This window comes from Salvelinus sp. IW2-2015, linkage group LG26 (assembly GCF_002910315.2).
Source record: "Salvelinus sp. IW2-2015 linkage group LG26, ASM291031v2, whole genome shotgun sequence".
Classification (NCBI taxonomy): domain Eukaryota; kingdom Metazoa; phylum Chordata; class Actinopteri; order Salmoniformes; family Salmonidae; genus Salvelinus; species Salvelinus sp. IW2-2015.
Genome location: NC_036866.1, coordinates 44,490,187 through 44,514,460, shown reverse-complemented (window position 1 = coordinate 44,514,460; position 24,274 = coordinate 44,490,187). Strand labels below are relative to the sequence as shown.

Below are 24,274 nucleotides of genomic sequence, written 5' to 3'. Positions count from 1 at the left end.
GGGTGGGTATCACAGGACAATGTAAAAAGGGGTATACCGCTCATGTGTAATAGTATAATAAATGCTGTGTGAAAAGTTCATGGCAGTCATTATTATCATCAAGATAAATTATCAAATGTTTATCTCAATGCCTGTTTGTGGTGTGCTCCTAAGAGCATCTGTCTACAGCCAGCATCGTTTAGTTCTGCACATATTTAGTTCTGCACATATGCTCCTCCTTTGCTCTGCTCTTTAGTTGTAAAATCTTCCTCCACTCCACTGAACACAAGTGCCACGCTTTTGACTCGGCCGTCTCCATGTAAATAGGAGGTGCCACTTTAAGATACTGTGGACCGGCTGCACGCACGCGCGCACGCACACGCGCACGCACACACGCACACACACACACACACACACACACACACACACACACACACACACACACACACACACACACAACACACCCCAGAGAATGAGTGTAGCCTGAGATGATTATAAAACTCAACAGCGGCACATTCTTATATCATCGTCTTGTGTCATTCTTCTGCAGACCCATTCAGCTGCAACAACCCATTGATTCATTGTGTATATACATTTGCCACATGCACACACGTGCATACACACAGACACACACAAACAGTCACACACTCAGTCAGACACGCGCAGGCACGCACGCACACACACAAACAATCATCTCAGGCAAACACAAACACACACAGTGGGGTGAGGGCCACACCTTACGGTTCACACATGAAGAACACACCCTGCTCTCAGTGCCTCAGGAAGAAAATAAATGGACATTCAACACATTGCATGCGTCCCAAATAGCACCCTATTCATTATATAGTGCACTAGACCCCTACTGGGCCAGGTCAAAAGGAGTGCACTATAAAGGGAATAGGTGTCACGCCCTGACCTTAGAGAGCCGTTTTATTTCTCTATTTGGTGAGGTCAGGGTGTGATTTGGGGTGGGCATTCTATGTTTAGTGTTTCTATGTTTTGGCCGGGTATGGTTCTCAATCAGGGACAGCTGTCTATCGTTGTCTCTGATTGGGAATCATACTTAGGCAGCCTGTTTTGCCACCTTAGTTTTGTGGGATGTTGTTTTTTGTTAGCTCTGTGAAGCCTACAGAACGTGACGTTCGTTATTCTTYTGTTGTTTTGTTTGGTGTTCTGAGAAATAAAAATCATGAACACGTACCACGCTGCACCTTGGTCCACTTCTTCCGACGGGCGTTACAATAGGGTGCCATTTGGGACGCAGATATTTTCCTCTTTGCACTAATGGTTCCCCCCTGAGGAACCATTAGTGGAGGTGACAGAGGGGCTAACACTGAGGTGACAGAGGGGCTAACACTAACAAATCTGCTTCATGATATACCAGGCCATATTGTACAGTATTTTACATTATACTGGAATACATCACTGAAGATAAAGCATGTATATTTGTAGCGCACAGCACAGGCCATAGTAGCCTTTTTTCCAGAGCGGCCATATGCTTTTATTAAAAAATAAATGTACAAATTTGCACTTCCAATTTGTGTAAGACTTCCCAGTTGGAAACTATTCATCACATTTAGTTGACAGTGCATATTAATCAACATTTAAGTTCTCTTCAATGTAAAAGTGCTGTGGTTAGATGCTAATGTTCATTTGTAGTTCCAGTTCAAATTTCAACTCTAGTCAATTTGAGGAATTTCCAAAAAGACTCCTGGCTCCTTGATAACTCATGCCTCAATATGACACAGATTAACATAGCGACATGGCTGCCAAATTAACGCATGTGTATTTTTAACTTGATAATAATTCACTTGAGGATGTGTAATCATCTTTGTTATTTTTTTTTTTAAACATGGTGAAACATCATGTAAGTGGAGCCCCTCCGTATCCCATTGTGTAAAAAACAGCAGCTGGCAACAACGACACTGTTGGCATCCCATACAGTGTATAAAAAAACATTTCTGGATGGGAAAGGGAACTGTCATTCTCTAAGTGAATTCTTATGTTCTATTTGTATTTCAAAAGTATTCAGACCACATTTTGTTACGTTACAGCCTTCTTCTAAAATGTATTAAATACATGTTTTTCCTCAGCAATGTACACACAATAGCCCATAATGACAAAGTGAAAACAGGTTTTTCGAAATGTTTGCAAATATATTAAATTAGAAAAACTGAAATGCCTTATTTACATACGTAAGTACTCAGAACTTTTTCTATGAGACTCGAAATTGAGCTCAGTTGCATCCTGTTTCCATTGATCATCCTTGAGATGTTTCTACAACTTGATTGGATTCTACCTGTGGTAAATTCAATTGATTGGACATGATTTGGAAATGCACACACCTGTCTATATAAGGTCCCACAGTTAACAGTGCATGTCAGAGCAAAAACCAAGCCATGAGGTCGAAGGATTTGTCCGTAGAGCTCCGAGACAGGATTGTGTCGAGGCACAGATCTGGGGAAGGGTACCAAAAAAAATGTCTGCAGCATTGAAGGTTCCCAAGAACACAGTGGCCTCCATCATTTTTAAATGGAAGAAGTTTGGAACCACCAAGACTCTTCCTAGAGCTGGCCGCCCGGCAAAAAACTGAGCAATCGGGGTAGAAGGGCCTTGGTCAGGGACCAAGAACCCGATGGTCTCTCTGACAGAGCTCTTGAGTTCCTCTGTGGAGATGGGAGAACCATCCAGAAGAACACCATCTCTGCAGCACTCTACCAATCAGGCCTTTATGGTACATTGCCCAGACGGAAGCCACTCCTCAGTAAAAGGTACATGACAGCCCGCTTGGAGTTTGCCAAAAGGCACCTAAAGACACTCATAGACCATGAGAAACAAGATTCTCTGGTCTGATGAAACCAAGATTGCACTCTTTGGCCTGAATGCCAAGCGTCACGTCCGGAGGAAATCTGGCACCATGCCTACGGTGAAGCATGGTGGTGGCAGCATCATGCTGTGGGGATGTTTTTCAGCGGCAGGGACTGGGAGGCTAGTCAGTTTCGAGGCAAAGATGAACGGAGCAAAATACAGAGAGATCCTTGATGAAAACCTGCTCCAGAGTACTCAGGACCTCAGACTGGGGCGAAGGTTCACCTTCCAACAGCACAATAACCATAAGCACACAGCTAAGATAACGCAGGAGTGGCTTCGGGAGAAGTCTCTGAATGTCCTTGAGTTGCCCAGCCAGAGCCCGGACTTGAACCCGATCGAACATCTATGGATAGACCTGAAAATAGCTGTGCAGTAACACTCCCCATCCAACCTGACAGAGATTAAGAGGATTTGCAGAGAAGAATGGAAGAAACCTCCCAAATACAGGTGTGCAAAGCTTGTAGCGTCATACCCAAGAAGACTCCAGGCTGTAATCGCTGCAGGAGGGGCTTCAACAAAGTACTTAGTAAAGGGTCTGAACACTTATGTAAATGTAATATTTCAGTTTTAAATTTGTAATACATTTGCTAACATTTCTAAAAACCTGTTTTTGATTTCTCATTATGGGGTATTGTGTGTAGATTGATGAAGAACATTAAAAAAAAATCWAATTTAGAATAATGCTTTAATGTAACAATATGTGGAAAAAAGTCAAGGGGTCTGAATACTTTCCCGAATGCATTGTACATCAACTGAGTTTCATTAAATAGGCACGAACAGGGTTCTTTTAATGCTCAACATTAATTTGTGGTAACCTTGCTTAGCCAACAACAGTGTATTAACAGTGTTGTTGGCTAAGCAATGTATACACAGTGTTAGTGTTACACTATACACAGTGTAACAGTGTATAGTGTATTAGGAATCATGTTATTAATGATCAATCTATTTCCTTAATTGACTGGAATTGCAACGATATTGTCCCCAATGTGGAATATACTGTACATCAATGGAATACCAACGACGCAAAATTTCAAATAAAATAGAACCCTTTAAACCATGTAAATTATGTGGCCTCTTGGGCCTGGCTTTTTATAATGGGGACAAAATAGGCCAAGAATAGCAACAATAGGGTAAAGGGTAGTGTGTGTGTGTGTGTTTGTGACAGAACGGTACAGTACATTACTTACATGAGAGGTTTTTCCACGCAGCTTCCCATCGAGCCCACCACCTCCCCCAGGGTACAGAATGCCTGGCCCAGGAAGTCCTACACACACACACATACGAGAAAGAGCGAGTGAGAGTGTGTGAGAGAAATGGCCCAAAAGATAGATGAGAAATAAACAAATTTGATATACATTTTTTGTAAGATTTTCAGAACGTAATGAGCACAAATGCTATGCGAGCAGATCAAGGAGGTTCAAATGGAAAAAAAGTGACCCTGATTCCAATCTTCCTCCATCTACCTCCCAAACCCCTGACTTAGCTTGGCTTAGCCTGGCTTAGCCCCCACCATGCCAGAGCCCAAGATCATTTCCTAGGATATTTACGTTTCGACTAAATCTTTTTTTGTAAAGCTTCTCTATTAAATCCTATGAGCATATGGGATGAAGTATGACATTGATACGAGATGAAAAAAGCCTAATAATAAATAAGGTCATTTTATAGATGCTTTCGTTCTCACTGACTTACAGGTAACACAGAGTTAACACAAATAGCACATACACATTGTTCCCAGGTGAGAATCAAACCTACAACCTGGTCTTCTACAGTAGGCGCCCCGTCATGCCCTAACCAACTGAGCCATGGAAGGTGTGAAAGCCATGTAGCTTTTACCATTTGACACAAACAGAGGGTCTTGAGTCTCTCTCTGTCTGCCCAATATAGTGTGGTGGTTTACACAAGTAGAGAGGGTAGTATTGTTTAGTTTTGTATGCGTGGTGTTGTTCGCACAGGCCCTTTGGGCTGGGGCAATGAAATTAAACTCAGTGTGTTGAGACTCAAAAGAGTGAGGACTTGTACTATGCTACTGGGCCCAGCCTGGCTCTGCGTATAATACATTCACTTGACAGATGAGCTGTGTTTGGTCCAGCGGGCAGAAAGCTGCACACAGGATCTATTCTGCCTGTCAGTGATTATCACTCCTCTCCCCTTGTCCCACCGTGCAACTTGGGCCCATTGCTCTTCTTCGGAAAGAGAGAGTGAGGAAAACAGCCATCCCTCCTAGTTGCTAGCTAGCCTCGCAGCATAGTCGTGCAGTGAAAGCAAGCCAACCAACTAAACTAAAAGATCTTTACAACKTTTGATCAAAAATCATTTTGTCAGATAAAGAAAAGCATAAGCTTCCCACATTGGTAACACCAAAGTTTGGTAGCAAGTTTGGTAGCAAGGTCCAGCTAGTCAAAAAGGTGCAAACGTTTGAACAGAGATAAGAAGATAGGCCAGGACGTTTGCAACATTATATAGTCTATTGTAATATCGGTTAATGATATTTGATATTATGTTCATTGATCGTTTTGRATGGTTTGGATATGTGTCCTAAACTTCTTCTTTTTTAAGGCAGAAACACCAGTGAATGGAGACAGCACCTGGTTTTGTTCTCTGCACCCCAGCACTGCCTATTCACTGGCCCGAGCACTACATCTGCCCCCAGTATTGACTGGTCATCGGCCCCAGCCCATCTCACGCACTGAGCTGCAGTGCAGAATTAGAAACAATCTCCATGCAGGACCTGGAGAGCTCTATCCTGGGCCCACCTCCAAGACCTACTCCACTGGCTTGCTCCTCACCAATGCCACAGAACAGCAGCAGAAGTAGCAGGGGTGTGAGAAGAAGGGAGAAAGGACTTGCAGACTTCACACTTAACACATCACTCGCAAAGGCATTGCAAATGATTGAAGACTTGTCCCAGAGGTAAATACAAATATTTTCAGACTCCTCCCTTTACTCGGATCCCCTTTCCTCTCTTCTGTTGTCCTTTTTCCTCCTCGCCTCACCATGCACACTGCTCTCCAGGCACTCCTAATTTCCCCACCCCTCTTCTCATCCTATCCACAGGGCCCTGGCACCTATAGCTGATTTCATGGATGAACTCTCGCCAAAACTCTGGCAGGAATTAGATCACCAGCTGCATGAGTTTGTGTATGACTTCAAGAAGAGGACATGGACCGAACAACTGGGAACACAGTGAAATGAACTTCTGTTGTTGTTCTGACATCTCTGGAGCCAGACACTAGACGTTCAATGTTATTCCATAGACACTTCAGTTGTTCACATGTCTGTTCATAGCAGACACTGTAATATTGTTCAGAAATATTTGTAACTACACTGACTTACATTTATTCCATTGACACTTGTTTACTTGTCTGGTCTCAGACACTTTTGTATTGTGGTTTACGTTCAGAGCTCATAAGCAAGAATAAAAGTTTTTATTTTTGTGTGCTGAAAAGTTTTTATTTTTGTGTTTCTTCATCTCAATACAAGGTGTTTCGATGCATTCTATTTGAACAGCAAGTGCAAGTGCTGACAATGTACAGAAGTGCCACAGACTTTACAGGCTTTCTACTGGGTGTTGTTCAATCTAATCTAAATTACTGCTCACTGAGACGTCATAGAATCAGGYTTCATTTTATTAACAAGATTAAAACTCTAAATGTTAGGCCAAAGTACTTTGGTTCACAGTGCACACAAAGAACTGTGTGTCCATCAAGGGGTGTGTGTGAGCAGTTCAAACAAAGGCCTTTTCTGCATGACTGCTTGGCCTTGGGTTGAGCTGTCCTCTCCTAACCACGTTTTCCTGCCACATGTCCGGGGGGAGATCCTTCAACTTGTTTAACTTGCAAGAAATGTTGCCCTGGAACTTGGAGATTGCCCGTAGCCTTTTCAGGGCTACACTCGATTGGACGACCAAGAATCCTAATCCTTGCAGCCATGATACCAAATGCATTCTCTGACTCTGACAACGAGAGTGGTAGTAGTTCCAGGTACGCCCAAGTTCATTGAAATGGACACCTGTGAATGAGAGGTAACGAGAATATACAGTACCAGTCGAAGGTTTAGACACACCTACTCATTCAAGTGTTTTTCTTAATTTTTTACTATTTTCTACATTGTAGAATTTGCTTTGCACACTCTTGACATTCTCTCAACCAGCTTCATGAGGTAGTCACCTGGAATGGATTTCAATTAACAGGTGTGCCTTGTTAAATTAATTTATTATTTTCTTTGTAATGCGTTTGAGCCAATCAGTTGTGTTGTGACAAGGTAGGGGTGGTATACAGAAGATAGTCCTATTTGGTAAAAGGCTAAAATAAGCAAAGAGAAATGACAGTTCACTTTAAGACATGAAAGTCAGTCAATGCGGAAAACAAAGAACTTTGAAAGTTTCTTCAAGAGCAGTCGCAAAAAACATCAGGCGCTATGAGGAAACTGGCTCTCATGAGGACCGCCACAGGACAGGAAGACCCAGAGTTACTTCTGCTGCAGAGGATAAATTCATTAGAGTTAACTGCAACTCAGATTGCAGCCCAAATAAATGCCTCACAGAATTCAAGTAACAGACACATCTCAACATCAACTGTTCAGAGGAGACTGAGTGAATCAGGCCTTCATGGTCGAATTGCTACAAAGAAACCACTACTAAAGGACACCAATAAGAAGAGACTTGCTTGGGCCAAGAAACCCAAGCAATGGACATTTTTATTTAACCCTTATTTTACCAGGTAAGTTGACTGAGAACACATTTTCTTTAACAGCAACAACCTTTGCCAAGATAATCCACCCACCTGTCAGGTGTGGCATATCAAAAAGCTGATTAAAAAGCATGATCATTACACAGGTGTACCTTCTGCTGGGGACAATAAAAGGCCACTCTAAAATGTGCAGTTTTGTCACAACACAATGCCACAGATGCCTCAGTTTTGAGGGAGCGTGCAATTTGCATGCTGACAGCAGGAATGTCCACCAGAGCTGTTGCCAGAGATTTTAATGTTAATTTCTTTACCATAAGCCACCTCCAAAGTTGTTTTAGTGAATTTGGCAGTATGTCCAACCGGCCTCACAACCGCAGATCACGTGTAACCACGTCAGCCTAGGACCTCCACATCTGGCTTCTTCAGGACCGTCTGAGCCCAGCCACCCGGAGAGCTGATGAACTGAGGTATTTCTGAGTATTTCTGTCTGTAATAATGCCCTTTTGTGGGGAAAAACTCGTTCTGATTGGCTGTGCCTGGCTCCCCATTGGGTAGGTCTATGCCCTCACGGGCCCACCCATGGCTGCGCCCCTGCCCAGTCATGTGAGGGTGCGGGCAGCAATCGGTTGAAGAGCATGCACTTGGTTTTACATGCGTTTAAAAGCAGTTGGAGGTGTTGTATGGCATTGAAGCTCGTTCAGAGGTTTGTCAGCACAGTGTCCAAAGAAGGGCTGGATGTATATAGAATGGTGTCGTCTGCGTAGAGGTGGATCAGAGAATCACCAGCAGCACTGACATATACAGAGAAAAGAGTCGGCCCGAGAATTGAACCCTGTGGCACCCCCATAGAGAGGTTCCGGACAACAGGCGCTCCGATTTGACGCACTGAACTCTATCTGAGAAGTAGTTGGTGAACCAGTCATTTGAGAAGCCATGCTGTTGAGTCTGCCGATAAGAATGCGGTGATTGACAGAGTCGAAAGCCTTGGCCAGGTCGATGAAGTCGGCTGCACAGTACTGTCTTTTATCGTTGGCAGTTATGAGATTGTTTAGGACCTTGAGCTGCAGGGGGTGCTGAGGTGTTGGCCGGGGTAGCCAGGTGGAAAGCATGGCCAGCCAAAGAGAAATGCTTATTGAAATGATCAATTATCTTAGATTTATCGGTGGTGACAATGTTTCCTATCCTCAATGCAGTGGGCAGCTGGGAGGAGGTGCTCTTATTCTCCATGAACTTTGCAGTGTCCCAAAACTTTTTGGAATTATTGCTACAGGATGCAAATTTCTGTTTGAAAACGCTAGCCTTAGCTTTCCTAACTGACTGTGTATATTGGTTCCTGACTTCCCTGAAAAAGTTGCATATCGCAGGGGCTATTCGATGCTAATGCAGAACGCCACAGGACGTTTTTGTGCTGGCCAAGGGTAGTCAAGTCTGGGGTGAACTAAGGGCTATATCTATTCTTAGTTCAACATTTTTTTAATGGGGCGTACTTATTTAAGATGGAGAGGGAAGCACTTTAGCAGAGAAACCATGCATCCTCTACTGACGGGATGAGGTCAATATCCTTCCAGGGTACCCGGGCCAGGTCGATTAGAAAGGCCTGCTCACTGAAGTGTTTTAGGGAGCGTTTGACAATGATGAGGGGTGGTCGTTTGACCGTGGACTCATTACGCACGCAGGCAATGAGGCAGTGATCGCTGAGATCCTGGTTGAAGACAACAGAGGTGTACTTAGAGGGAAAGTTGGTCAGGATGATATCTAAGAGGGTGCGGATTTAAGGTTGTACCTGGTAGGTTCCTTGATAATTTGTGTGAGATTGAGGGCATCTAGCTTAGATTATAGGACGACCGGGGTGTTAAGCATGTCCCAGTTTAGGTCACCTAACAGTACGAACTCCGAAGATAGATGGGGGTCAATCAATTCACATATGGTGACCAGGGCACAGCTGGGGGCTGAATGGGGTCTATAACAAGCGGCAATGGTGAGAGACTTGTTTCTGGAAAGGTGGATTTTTTAAAAGTAGATGCTCAAATTGTTTGGGCACAGACCTGGGTAGTATGACAGAACTCTGCAGGCTATCTCTGCAGTATATTGCAACTCCGCAGTTCTATCTTATCAGAAAATGTTGTAGTTAGGGATGGAAATTTCAGGATTTTTGGTGGCCTTCCTAAGCCAGGATTCAGACACAGCTAGGACATCCGGGTTGGCGGAGTGTGCTAAAGCAGTGAATAAAACAAACTTTAGGGAGAGGCTTCTACATGTAACATGCATGAAACCAAAGGCTTTATATGGTTACAGAAATCAGCAAATGAGAGTGCATGGGAAATGGGAGTGGAGCTAAGCGCTGCAGGGCCTGGGTTAAAACTTCTTATGGCTGCAATCACGGTAACGGGATGATATGACAATAGCCAGTGAAAGTGGCAGGCGCCAAATTCAAAACAACAAAAATCTCATAATAAAATTCCTCAGACAATACATGTTTCTGTTATACTACCCATTTTAAAGGTAATCTTGTTGTTAATCCCACCAAAGTGTCTGATTTCAAATAATGCTTTTCAGCGAAAGCACTACAAACGATTATTTAGGTCACACACCAAACCACATAAGCACAGCCATTTTTCCAGCGAAAGATAGCAGTCACAAAAGCAGAAATATAGCTAAAATGAATCACTAACCTTTGATGATCTTCCTCAATGACACACACTAGGACTTCATGTTACCACAATACATGCATGTTTTGTTTATAAAGTTCATATTTATATAAAACTCTGTGTTTACATTGGCGCGTTACATTCATTAGTTCCAAAAACATCCAGTGATAGTGCATAGCCACATCGTTTCAACCAGAAATACTCATCATAAATGTAGATGACAGAGTTGATGAGCACTGGATTACAGATATACCTCTCCGTAATGCAACCGCTGTGTCAGAGTTTCCTCAAAAATTACGGAAAAAGCAAACCATGCAAAATCTGAGACGGAGCTCAGAACAAGAGTCAAATTAGCCACCATGTTGGAGTCAACAGAAACCAGAAATTACGATGATAAATATTCCCTTACCTTTGATGATCTTCATCAGAATGCACTCCCAGGAATCCCAGGTCCACAAAAATGCTTGATTGTTCGATAATGTCGCGTTATTTATGTGTCCAATTAGCTACTTTGGTTAGCGCGTTTGGTAAACAATTCCAAAGTCACAAAGCGCGTTCACTAAAACGTGACGAAATGTCCAAAAGTTCAGAACAGTCAGTAGAAACAAACGATGTATTGAATCAATCTTTAGAATGTTGTTCAAATAAATCTTGAATAACGTTCCAACCGGAGAATTACATTGACTTCAGATGAGCGATTGGAACGGAGCTGCCTCTTATGTGAAGGCGCATATGGTGAAAGAATGTTCACTCATGGCAGTGGTGACTCATTCCTGTCTCCTTCGGCCCCCACGTCACAGTAGAGTGATCAGACAAAGTTCTACAGATTGTTGACATCTAGTGGAAGCCGTAGGAAGTGAATACTCATTCATATCTCGCTGTGATTTCAATGGGATCTTGGTTGAAACTCGACCAGTCTCAGAATTTCCACTTCCTGTTTGGATTTTTTCTCAGGTTTTGCCTGCCATATGAGTTCTGTTATACTCACAGACATAATTCAAACAGTTTTAGAAACTTCWGAGTGTTTTCTATCCAATATTAATAATAATATGCATATATTAGTAATTGGGACTGAGGAGCAGGCCGTTTACTTTGGGCACCTTTCATCCAAGCTACTCAATACTGCCCCTGCAGCCATAAGAAGTTTACCTCTATATCACCAGAGGAACAGAGGAGGAGTAGGATAAGGGTACGGCTAAAGAACTGGTCGTCTAGTGCGTTCGGAACAGAGTGTCAAAGAAGCAGATTTCTGGGCACGGAAGAATAGATTCAAGGCATAATGTACAGACAAGGCTATGGTARCATGTGAATACAGTGGAGGTAAACCTAGGCATTGAGTGACGATGAGAGCGGTTTTGTCTCTAGAGGCGCCATTTAAGCCAGGTGAGGTCACCGCATGTGTTGGGGTTGGAACAAAAGGGCTAACTAAGGCATATTGAGCAGGGCTGGAGGCTCGACAGTGAAATAAGACAATAATCACTAACCAAAACAGCAATGGACAAGGCATAATGATATTAGGGAGAGGCATGCGTAGCCGAGTGATCATAGGGTCTAGTAAGTAGCTAGGCGAGCTGGAGACATGGCGATTCAGACAGCTAGCGGGCCGGGGCTAGCAGATGGGCCTTCAGGGGATGTCGCGACGGAGGAGCCTGTTGAAACCCCCTCGGACGGTTACGTCGGCAGACCAGTCGTGATGGATCGGCGGGGCTCCGTGTCGGCAGTAAAATGGTCCAGGCCAATTGGCAAAATAGGTATTGTAGCCCAAGAATTGGGTGATGGACCTCTTCAGCTAGCCGGGAGATATGAAATGCAGTGCCTTATGAAAGCCCTTACAACCATATGGGCTCCCGAGTGGCGCAGCGGTCTAAGGCACTGCATCTAAGTGCAAGAGGCGTCACTACAGTCCCTGATTCAAATCCAGGCTGTATCACATCCGGCCGTGATTGGGAATCCCATAGGGCACCACACAATTGGTCCAGGTTTGGCCGGGGTAGGCCGTCATTGTAATAATTTGTTCTTAACTTCTCACGAGTCACCAACCCTGATCCGGGAGCACCCCCCACCACCCCCCCACTGAGTAGCATAGCTAGCATAGCGTCACAAGTAACTTGTAGCATCTAAATATCATTAAATCACAAGTCCAAGACACCAGATGAAAGATACAGGTCTTGTGAATAAAGCCACCATTTCAGATTTTTAAAATGTTTTACAGGGAAGACACAATATGTAAATCTATTAGCTAACCACGTTAGCAAAGGACACGATTTTTTTACTCCCAGATTCGGCTAGGCGCCCACGGCCAGTTCACATGCACAACAGATATGATATAAACTGTAAATTGGGTCTTACTATGGCTGATCTTTCATCAGAATGTTGATCAAAGTGTCCTTTGTCAAGATGAGTCGTTGGTTCCGTTCAGAATTGTTTCTTTCCACATCCATTTAGCACAGGTACTGGTCGAGTGGCACGGATCTCTCAACGTAAATAAATCAGACAACGGAACATCGCAAAACTCCCGAAAAAATTCAAATAATCTGATTAAACTATATTGAAAAAACATACATTACGATGATTTGGTCACATGTATCAAACAAATTCGACACGGAGATAGTTTTCATCCATACGCCAGCAAAACAGTACAAATCCGCTCCAACTCGTGCGAATCAGAAAACCGGAAGTTGTCGGTCACGCAAAGAAATAGGTTTATTTCACGTCAGTACCAGATAAACAAAGAATTTCTCCTCTGACGTCCTCTTGACACCCAGAGGAAGGCGAATGAAGTGTGTTTCTGGTCATAGGGGTCATGACACATATATAGGCAGAGCGTTGAAGCGAGCATAGACTTCTTGCATTCTACTTCTTGGTCAGGGAAAGTGCTGTCAAATGACTTGTGTATCACTCAGAGACAAAATTGAAACGGTTTTAGAAACTAGAGGTTGTTTTCTATCCAATGGTATTAATTATATGCATATAGTAAGAGCAATAATTGAATAAGAGGCAGTTTAATCTGTAGAGCAAATTATGCTAATGCGAAAACAGCACCCCCTGTATTCTCAAGAGGTTTTAACTGACTTACCTAGTAAAATAAAGGTTGCATTAAAAAATGGAAATGACACAATGGCTCAAACAATGGGAAATTCAGCATTTGATCTGGCTCAATTGGTAAGAGGTTGGTGCTATCAATGCCATGGTTGTAGGTTCGATTCCCACATAGATCCCATACACAGAAAAAAGGTACAGAGTCCCTTTGGAGATAAGTATCCCTTCGGCTTATATTATTATTTTGTTGTATCATATACAGGTAACTGTCAAAATAAAATAAACACTTGAGTAAATTAGGGATACAAAAGTATATTGAAACCAGGTTCTTCCACAGAGTTCCTGAGATAACTAACAAACCATCATGCTAAGGGTCATGTGTAAAAATGCCCTGTTGCCCATTATTTTGGTTACCTTGGCTAGAAGAACAGATTTCAGTGACTTTGAAAGAGGGGTCTCAAAGGAGCACAGGGGGTTGAAAGTGTGTGTGTACGCGCGCGCGTCTTAGTCACCAGATCTCAACTGATTACTTATGGGAGATTCTGGAGCGGCGCCTGAGACAGCGTTTTGCACCACCATCAACAAAACACAAAATTATGGAATTTCTGAGCTGGGGCTGGAGCTGAGGCTGAGGAGCTGGAGTTGAGGCTACACTGCTGGAGAAGTCACTGGAGAAGGCTTCATGTCTGTAATATGGTTTGGGACTGGAAGGATGTCTAGAGAATATCTGTATTTGTCCCATGAGATCATTACTAAACAGTGAGAGTGGTTACACACGAGATGGAAAAGGCAACTCACATGTTTAGACAGGTTGTCGCTCTTCGAGTCGAGGTCGTACCTGGACAGAAACAGAAAATTACGTATAATCACTGTTTGCGGAAAATCATTGTACTATTTTACAAAAAGGCTCGGCAGTCAGTGACAATGGTTATAAACACTCAGACATAGCAAGAATGGAGGTTCTGCATAAACTATAAAAAAACAAGTGCAACCTGTGTGCTGAAGCTTTTCAAAAAGAAAGATGCTGAGAGCAATTCTATTGTAGTACAGTATGTCCCTTCCTTAATCCATTGCTCCGATGTCTCCACTGTGCGTGTGTTTAATGAGCGTGTGCATGCGCAAGTGTGTGTGCATGTGTGTGTGTGTGTGCTGGTGTGATGGTATCTGTTTCTCTGTACAGACAGAGTGCCATGTAAGATAAAAAGAGATTCGACACCCAAGCAGCTGAGAGAAGGAGAGAGATGATCCAATACCATGTTGGTACAAATGTAATTCCATAAGACTAGGGAACATTGATACGCAACCGGCCCGCCGATGGAAGAATGCACAGGTGTGCGTAATGTTCTATTCGTCTTTGCCTCGGTCACTCACAAATATTCATAAATTATTCATTTAAAACTTCTTTGGGAAAGGGGGACAGTATCGAGTAGCTTGGATGAATAAGGTGCCCAGAGTAAACTGCTTGTTACCCTGGCCCAGAAGCTATGATATGCATATAAGTAGTAGATTTGGATAGAAAACACTCTAAAGTTTCCAATATCTGTGAGTGTAACAGAACTCATATGGCAGGCAAAAACCTGAGACAAATCCAACCAGGAAGTGGGAAATCTGAGGTTTGTAGTTTCATTTAAGTGATTGCCTATCCAATTTGCTGTGTCTATGTGGCCAGATTGCACTTCCCAAGGTTTCCAGCAGATGTCAACAGTCTTTAGAAAGTTGTTTCAGGCTTCTATTGTGGAAGGGGGTCGAATAAGAGCTGTTTCAACAAGTGGACTAGGCTGAGGCCAATGAGTTGTTTACTGCGCGGTCACGCGGGCGGGCCGTTCCTTCTTTTTCCTCTGTAATGAATACGCAGCGGTTGCATTAAGAACAAGTTTATCTTTAATTCTATGTAAAACATGTATCTTTCATCAAAGTTTATGATGAGTATTTCTGTTATTTGATGTGGCTCTCTGCAATTTCTCCGGATGTTTTGGAGGCATTTCTGAACATGGCGCCAATGTAAACTGAGGTTTTTGGATATAAATATGAACTTTATCGAACAAAACATACATGTATTGTGTAACATTGAGTCCTGGGAGTGTCATCTGATGAAGATCGTCAAAGGTTAGTGATTAATTTTATCTATATTTTATCTGCATTTTGTGACACCTCTTTGGTTGGAAAATGGCTGAATGCTTTCTGTGAATAGTTGCTGACCTAACATAATGATATGTTCTGCTTTCGCCGAAAAACCTTTTTGAAATCGGACACTGTGGTTGGATTAACGAGGAGTGTATCTTTAAAATGGTGTAAAATACTTGTATGTTTGAGGAATTTTAATTATGAGATTTCTGTTGTTTTGAATTTGGCGCCCTGCAATTTCACTGGCTGTTGGCGAGGTGGGACGGTAGCGTCCCGAACGATCCCAGAGGATTTAATGAGATTTAGAAAAAACACACCTACATGCATTTGGCTGCACATGCTCCGTCTCACCCACACAGACAAACACACATTCTTTAAACTGCTTTGTTGGTTAGTAAGTAAGCATTTCACAGTAAGGTCTACACATGTTGTATTCGGCGCATGTGACTAATACAATTTGATTTGATTTGATGTGAGAGAGTTTGTCAGAGAGGATTCCCCCGGGCGGCTGAGCGTGTGTGGCAGGCTTCTTTCCTGGTTGGATAAATGTGTGTGTGTCACACACACTTCCTTATGAGGAAGGAAYACGAGGAAGGCTTCACACCAYTCTCTCACTTTAKTATCTTACCTAGTTATTTTCAGATGACCTCATTGCACTCTTTTCTAGCTTTGTCAACTATGTGCATGTTCTCTATACCTCTTTGCTCCTCTCCCTGTACATTTTACAGACTCTCCCCACCCTGTGGCTGCAACCCTTCTAATTTAGTGTACACTGCGCACACAACCCATGTGGAATTCCTGGTCTCCAGCAGCGTTTGGAACTGCAAATCTGCAATCAACAAGGCCGAGTTCAGTCCTGATGGAGACATGGATTACCCCAGAGAACATTGCTACTCCAGTTGTTCGCTCTGACTACACATTTTCTCATAGTCTGTGAGCATCTAGTCGTCATGTTGGTGGCACAGGGCTAGTGTTGGTTTTTCTCTTTTTCCCCTTGCTCACCTGTCCATCTCCTCATTTGCATTCCATGCGGTCACTGTCACTTGTCCACTCAAGCATAAAGGGTACGTTTGGATTTTGTTTATGAGGCCCTCTTTGTCTGCTTCCCCAGAGTAAGATGAACTTGTGAATACCATTTTTATGTCTATGTGTCCAGTCAGAGTTAGATTCGCGAGCCAATGCTAACTAGCGTTAGTGGAATTACTGGAAGTCTATGGGTAAAAATGGTTTCCACGAATTCATCTCACTCTGTGGAAGTAGATAAAGGGCCTCATTGCCAAAATCCCAAAATATCCCTTTAACATTGTTGTCATTTACCATCCACCAGGTGCACTTGGAGAGTTCCTCAGTGTGTTTGACACTTTGATAAGCTAATTTCCTGACGATGGCTCACAACTTATCGTACTGGGCGACTTCAACCTCCAACGTCTGCTTTTGATTGCCTCCAACCCAGGGAAACTCTTTTCCACCTTCTCCTCCTTCCCTAATCCTCCCCCACCTCCCTCTCCCTGGACAACTTTGTCAACCACTTTGGAAAGAATGTCRACRACATCCGCTCCTSATTCACTCAGCCTATTGAGTCCACTGCCCTCACTCACACAGAGGTACCMTACGCCTTGACCTCTTTCTCCCCTCTCTCTCCAGATGAAATCCTGTGACTAGTGAGGATATACATAGCTGCTCTTCCTCCCGGAGACGGCCGGCCAGCTCCAAGACTTCTCCATCACAGTGAACAACTCCACAGTGTCCCCCTTCCAGAGTACAAATAAACTTGGCGTGACCCTGGACAACACACTCGGCAAACATAAAAGTAGTGACTCACTCCTGCAGGTTCATGCTCCACAACATCCATAGAGTACAATGTTTCCCTCACAGGAAGAGGTGCAGGTCCTAATCCAGGGACTTGTAATCTCCCGTCTGGACTACTGCATCTCTCTGTTGGCTGGGCGGGCCTCCCACTTGTACCATCAAACACCTGCAACTTATCCAGAACGCTGTAGCCCTCCTGGTGTTCAACCTTCCCTAGTTCTCCCATGTCACGCTGCTTCTATGCACTCTCCACTGGCTTCCAGTCRAAGCTCGYATCTACTACAAGACCATGGTGCTTGCCTACAAAGCAGCAAGAGGAACTGGCTCTCTCTATCTTCAGGCTATGCTCAAACCCTACATTSCTACCCTAGCACTGCCGCCTCTGTCTCTTAACCATCCCACCCCTACAAGAAGTCAGCTGAAAACTCTACCTCTTCAAAGAGTATCTTAAATAAGACATCTCATTCAGTCTTATCCCCCCGGCAAATAAAAATGTATTTGATCAGTTAAGTCGGTAAGTTTAACCATACACTTAGGTTGGAGTCAATGAAACTCGTTTTTCAACATTCCATAATTTCTTGTTAACTTCTTTGGGGTAGGGGGAAGCATTTTCACTTTTGGATAATAGCATGCCCAAATTCGACTGCTGCTACTGCATCCCCAGAATATAAGAATGCATTATTAGTAGATTTGATAGAAAACACTCTGAAGTTTCTAAAACTGTTTGAATCATGTCTGTGAGTATAAAAACTTATGTAGCAGGCAAAACCCCGAGGACAAACCATTCAGAATTCTTTTTTGTTGTTGAGGTCACTGTCTTTTCAATTTGTTTTCATTGGACACCAATATTTCTAAGGATGTTTTGCAGTTCCTACCCTTCCACTGGATGTCACCAGTCTTTGGAAATTGGTTGAGGTTTCCTTTGTGTAATGAAGAAGTACGGCCATCTTAAATGAGGGTCAACTGCAAGGAAATTGTTTGAGAGAGGGACATTACCAGAAAAGTTGCGTCAGTTTGTTTTCTTTTTGTATTGAACACAGATCATCCCGTCTTCAATTTGATCGATTATTAACGTTTAAAAATACCTAACGTTGTATTACAAAAGTAGTTTGAAATGTTTTGGTAAAGTTTACATGTAACTTTTGATATATTTTGTAGTGACGTTGCGCAAGTTGGAAGCTGTGTTTTTCTGGATGAAACGCGCCAAATAAATTGACATTTTGGATATATATCGACGGAATTAATCGAACAAAAGGTGCACTTCACAAAATAGATGGCATCATGAGGCAGGACAATTATGTGGATATATTGAAGCAACATGTCAAGACATCAGTCAGGAAGTTAAAGCTTGGTCGCAAATGGGTCTTCCAAATGGACAATGACCCCAAGTATACTTCCAAAGTTGTGGAAAAATGGCTTAAAGGACAACAAAGTCAAGGTATTGGAGTGGCCATCACAAAGCCCTGACCTCAATCCCATAGACAATTTGTGGGCAGAACTGAAAAACCATGTACGAGCAAGAAGGCCTACAAACCTATCTCAGTTACACCAGCTCTGTCAGGAGGAAGGGGCCAAAATTCACCTAACTTATTGTGGGAAGCTTGTGGAAGGCTACCCGAAATGTTTGACCTAAGTTAAACAATTTAAAGGCAATGCTACCAAATACTAATTGAGTGTATGTAAACTTCTGACCCACTGGGAATGTGATGAAAGAAATGAAAGTCGAAATCTCTYTACTATTATTCTGACATTTCACATTCTTAAAATAAAGTGGTGATCCTAACTTACCTAAAACAGGGAATATTTACGAGGATTAAATGTCAGGAATTGTGAAAAACTGAGTTTAAAWGTATTTGGCTAAGGTGTATGTAAACTTCCGACTTCAACTGTATGTGRTTGTCTCACCTAACTATATTAATATGAATGCACTAACTGTAATACTCTCTGGATAAGAGGGCCTGCTAAATGACTCAAATGTAAAATGTCAGTGTGGCAGAGCCTCGGCCGCCGGCTCTTTGCTAAGAGGCCATCAGTGTAGATGGTAATACAGCCTGATGCTCACCCACTCATAACAGAGCAAAGCTACAAACACACACGCCATTTTCTTTTCCTTATCACTCCCTCTGTAACCCAAACACACGCATACCCTCACGCTCTCTCTGTCTCTCAAACTTACTCATACTTTCACCGACCAAACACCCAGGCAGGCATTSACACACACGCAGGCAGAAAATGAACATGTACCTCTGTTAACCGCATAGCTCTTAAACAAACAGCATCATATTCACGTCTCAWAACTGTTATTTTTTATAGTCTGTCTAAAACCTTATTTTGCCCCATGAACATATTATGTTCCAAAACATCCCATAAAGGGGAATTATAAAAAAAGTTATATGAAAACCTGTTTCACAACTCTGACGAGCCYGAGGCGGAGGATATACGGCYCCCTCGGGAACAAGCCCCAACCCCATTGATCTGCGTGAAGAGGAGGCGGAGAAAGAGAGGCCGGAGGGCGGGCTGGAGGCGAATACACCCCCMCTCGCCTCAATTCTGCTCGCAAACATGCAATCTTTGGACAAAAAAATGGACGAGTTATTGGGAAGATTAAACTACCAAAAACTGTAACATCTTATGCTTCACGGAGTCGTGGCTGAACGACGCCAATATCATCATACAGCTGGTGTCTGGTAAGACAAGGSGCRGCGGTCTATGTATTTTTGTAAACAACAGCTGGTGCACGATATCTAAGGAAGTCTCGAGCTATTTCTCGCCTGAGGTAAAGTTTCTCATGAAAAGCTGCAGACCACATTACCTACCGARAGAGCTTTCATCTATATTCTTTATAGCATTGAATGAGCTGTATTCCGCCATAAGCAAACAAGAAAACGCTCACCCAGAGGCGGGGACTTTAATGCAGGGAAACTTAAATCAGTTTTACCTAATTTCTATCAACATGTTAAATGTGCAACCAGAGGGAAAATAACTCTGGACTACCTATACTCCACACACAGAGATGCATACAAAGCTCTCCCTCACCCTCCATTTGACAAATCTGAACAAAATGCTATCCTCCTGATTCCTGCTTACAAGCAAAAATTAAAGCAGGAAGCACCAGTGACTAGATCAATGTAAAAAAGTGGTCAGATGAAGCAGATGCTATGCTACAGGACTGTTTTGCTAGCACAGACTGGAATATGTTCCGGGATTCCTCCAAGGGCATTGAGGAGTACACCACATCTGTCAATGGCTTCATAAATAAGTGCATCAATGACGTCGTCCCAACAGTGACCGTACGTACATACCTCAACCAGAAACCATGGATTACAGGCAGCATCCGCACTGAGCTAAAGGCTAGAGCTGCCGCTTTCAAGGAGCAGGACTCTAACCTGGAAGCTTATAAGAAATTCCGCTATGCCCTCCGACGAACCATCAAACAGGCAAAGTGTCAATACAGGACTAAGATCGAGTCGTTCTACACCGGTTCTGACGCTCGTCGGATGTTGCAGGGCCTGCAAACCATTACAGACTACAAAGGGAAGCACAGCCGAGAGCTGCCCAGTGACACGAGCCTACCGGATGAGCTAACCTACTTCTATGCTCGCTTCAAGGCAAATAACACTGAAACATGCATGAGAGTACCAGCTGTACCGGAAGACTGTGTGATCACRCTCTCCGCAGCCRATGTGAGTAAGACCTTTAGACAGGTCAACATTCACAAGGCCGCAGGTCCAGACGGATTACCAGGATGTATACTGCGAGCATGCGCTGACCAACTAGCAAGTGTCTTCACTGACATTTTCAACGTCTCCCTGTCCGAGTCTGTAATACCAACATGTTTCAAGCAGACCACCATAGTGCCTGTGCCCAAGAACGCTAAGGTAACCTGCCTAAATGATTACCGACCCGTAGCACTCACRTCTGCAGCCATGAMGTGCTTTGAAAGGCTGGTCATKGCTCACATCAACACTATCATCCCAGAAACCCTAGACACACTCCAATTTGCATACCGCCACAACAGATCCACAGACGATGCAGTCTCTATTGCACTCCACACTGCCCTTTCCCACCTGGACAAAAGAAACACCTATGTGAGAATGCTTTTCATTGACTACAGCTCAGCGTTCAACACCATAGTGCTCAAGAGCTCATCAATAAGCCAAGACCCTGGGACTAAACACTCCCTCACACAACTGGATCCTGGACTTCTTCTGACGGGCCGCCCCAGGTTGTAAGGTAGGTAACACACACCCTCCGCACATATCTTCAACACAGGGTCCCTCATGGGTGTGTGCTTAGCCCCCTCCTGTACTCCCTATTCACTCATGACTGTACGGCCAGGCCGACTCCAATACCATCATTCAATTTGCCGATGACACAACAGTGGGTAGGCCTGATCACCGACAACAACGAGACAGCCTATTGGAGGAGGTCAGAGACCTGCGCGTGGGTGCCAGGACAACAACCCTTCCTCAACGTCATCAAGACAAAGGAGATGCTTGTGGACTACAGGAAAAAGAGGACCGAGCACGCCCTAATTCTCATCGGACAGGCTGCAGTGGAGCAGGTTGAGAGTTCAAGTTCATCTTTGTTCACATACCACAAAAAACGAACATGGTCCAAGCACACAAAGACAGTCATGAAGCGGGCACAACAAAACCTATTCCCCCTCAGGAGACTGAAAAGATTTGTCATGGGTCCTCAGATCCTCAAAAGGTTCTAACCAGCTGCACCATCGAGAGCATCTGACTGGTGCACATCAGGTGCCTGGTATGGCAACTGCTGGCTCCGACCGCAAGGCACTACAGAGGGTAGTGCGAACGGCCCCAGTACAGTACCTGGGGCAAGCTTTGCGATTCAGACCTAGAGTCCCTAAAAATTGTCTCAGCCACCCTAGTCATAGACTGTTCTCTCTGCTACACAACAGCAGCTGTACCGGCACGCCAAGTCTAGGTTCAAGAGGCGTTCTAAACAGTTCTACCCCAAGCCATAAGACTCCTATAACATCTAGTCACAATGGCTACCAGCACTATTCACATTGCCCACCCCCCTCCACACCATGGGCCACTCCTCTGTGCCACTCTTGTTGATGCTTTGCCTGTTTGATAGTCACTTTTAATTAATCACACCTACATGTACATACTACCTAACTAACCGGTGCTGCCCGCAGATTAACTCTGTACGCGGCACCCCCGTGTATATATTGTTATTTTTTACTGCTCCTCTTTATATTACTTGTTACTTTTTATCTCTGGTTCTTAACCGTATTTTTTGAAACTGCACCTGTGTGTTAGGGCGCAGTAAGTAAGCATTTCACTGTTGTACTTCGGCGTATGGTGACAATAAAGAATGTGATTTGTTTTTTATTTAAAAGGTGAACATTGACATCTCCCTTCTCACACTTGATACATATTTTATTCTTAACTCAACTTGAACTTATAGACTCACACAGAGCACCACTCTCTCTCACCCAAACAAACAAACACACACCACACCACACCACACACACACACACACACACAGACACAAATGTTAAGAACGGTCTTAACTCACAGGTCAAATCGTAGATTCTGTCTCTCTTCAAAGAAATAGTCCAGGATGAATTTTCGGACAAAGTCTGGATTCAGGGTGTTGTTTATCATCTCTGTCCGACTAAACTATGAAGAAAGAGGGAGGGAGGAACAGACACTGGTTTGTATTGATTTTAAATGAATTGGGCAATACTCTGACTTCCAAGGGATCCTTGGACCTTCTCCCCCCTCACCTCAACTCACCTCTCTCCATTCCCTGTTGGCGATTCCTTGTGTATACAGCACACAAACTGTTAAGAGGAAAGAAAACAGAAAGAAAAGTAAAACAACAGTTAAGATCCAGAGGAAACAAGGCATGAGAAAACCCAGAAGATACAAATGTTCTCTCCTAGGCTAAGACATAATCCCTGATTAAATGTCAGTGTAACTCTGCCTTTCAGGCAACAAGGAAGATATTTCTCAGAGAAAATAAAAAAGKCACAGTTGAAAGTGCTAGAATGCTAAGGCAGTWTCCCAATCCTAGTCCTGGGGACCCAAAGGGGTGCACATTTTAGTTTTTTCTCTCGCACGATCCTATCCACATCGACGGGACAGCAGTRGAGAAGGTGGAAAGCTTCAAGTTCCTCGGCKTACACATCACTGACGATCTGAAATGGTCCACCCACACAGACAGTGTGGTGAAGAAGGCACAACAGCGCCTCGTCAACCTCATGAGGCTGAAGAAATTTGTCTTGGCACCTAAAACCCTCACAAACTTTTACGGATGCACAATTGAGAGCATCCTGTCGGGCTGTATCATTGCCTGGTACGGTAACTGCACCGCCCGCAACCCGCAGGGCTCTCCAGAGGGTGGTGCAGTCTGCCCAACGCTTCACCGGGGGCAAACTACCTGCCCTCCAGCACACCTACAGCACCGGATGTCACAGGAAGGCCAAACATATCATCAAGAACAACATCCGCCCGAGACACTGCCTGTTCACCCCGCTATCAACCAGAAGGCAAGGTCATTACAGGTGCATCAAAGCTGGGACCGAGAGACTGAAAAACAGCTTTTATCTCAAGGCCATCAGACTGTTAAATAGCCATCACTAGGCGGCTTCCACCCGGTTACGTAACCCTGCACCTTAGAGGCTGCCCCATATACATAGACTTGAAATCACTAGCCACTTTAATAATGTTTACATATTTATTCTTTACTCATCTCATATGTATATACTGTATTCTATTCTACTGTATTTTAGTCTATGCCACTCCGACATTGCTCATCCTAATATTTATACATTCCTTAATTTCATTCTTTTACTTTTAGGTTGTGTGTATTGCTGTGAATTGTTAGATATTACTGAACTGTTGGAGCTGGAAACACAAGCACTTCGTTACACCCGCAATAACATCTGCTAAACATGTGTATGTGACAAATAAAATTAGATTTGACTTGATACCACCCAAATATATGGACCAAAATAACTATAATATCTTGTTTAAAATCAAACACACACACACACAAACTGAGCCAATTCCTTCCACTGGGAGCAGTGTAAAATTTTTATAAAATCCAGTTAATCAGAATCAGAGGGGTCAGAGCCCC

The 24,274-nt window shown here is 43.6% G+C and overlaps 1 protein-coding gene across 1 annotated transcript in view; it reads right to left on the bottom strand.

Moving 5' to 3' along the window:
• The window catches only part of LOC111952154 (copine-8-like), an 88,395-nt gene that overhangs the window by 29,828 nt on the left and 34,293 nt on the right, over positions 1-24,274 (bottom strand). Inside the window, exons 3-6 of the mRNA XM_023970687.2 lie at positions 22,930-22,976; positions 22,709-22,812; positions 14,024-14,063; positions 4,038-4,114 (exon numbers count right to left, since the gene is read on the bottom strand). Coding sequence (XP_023826455.1) covers positions 4,038-4,114; positions 14,024-14,063; positions 22,709-22,812; positions 22,930-22,976 — 268 coding nt within the window. The remainder of the gene's footprint in view (positions 1-4,037; positions 4,115-14,023; positions 14,064-22,708; positions 22,813-22,929; positions 22,977-24,274) is intronic.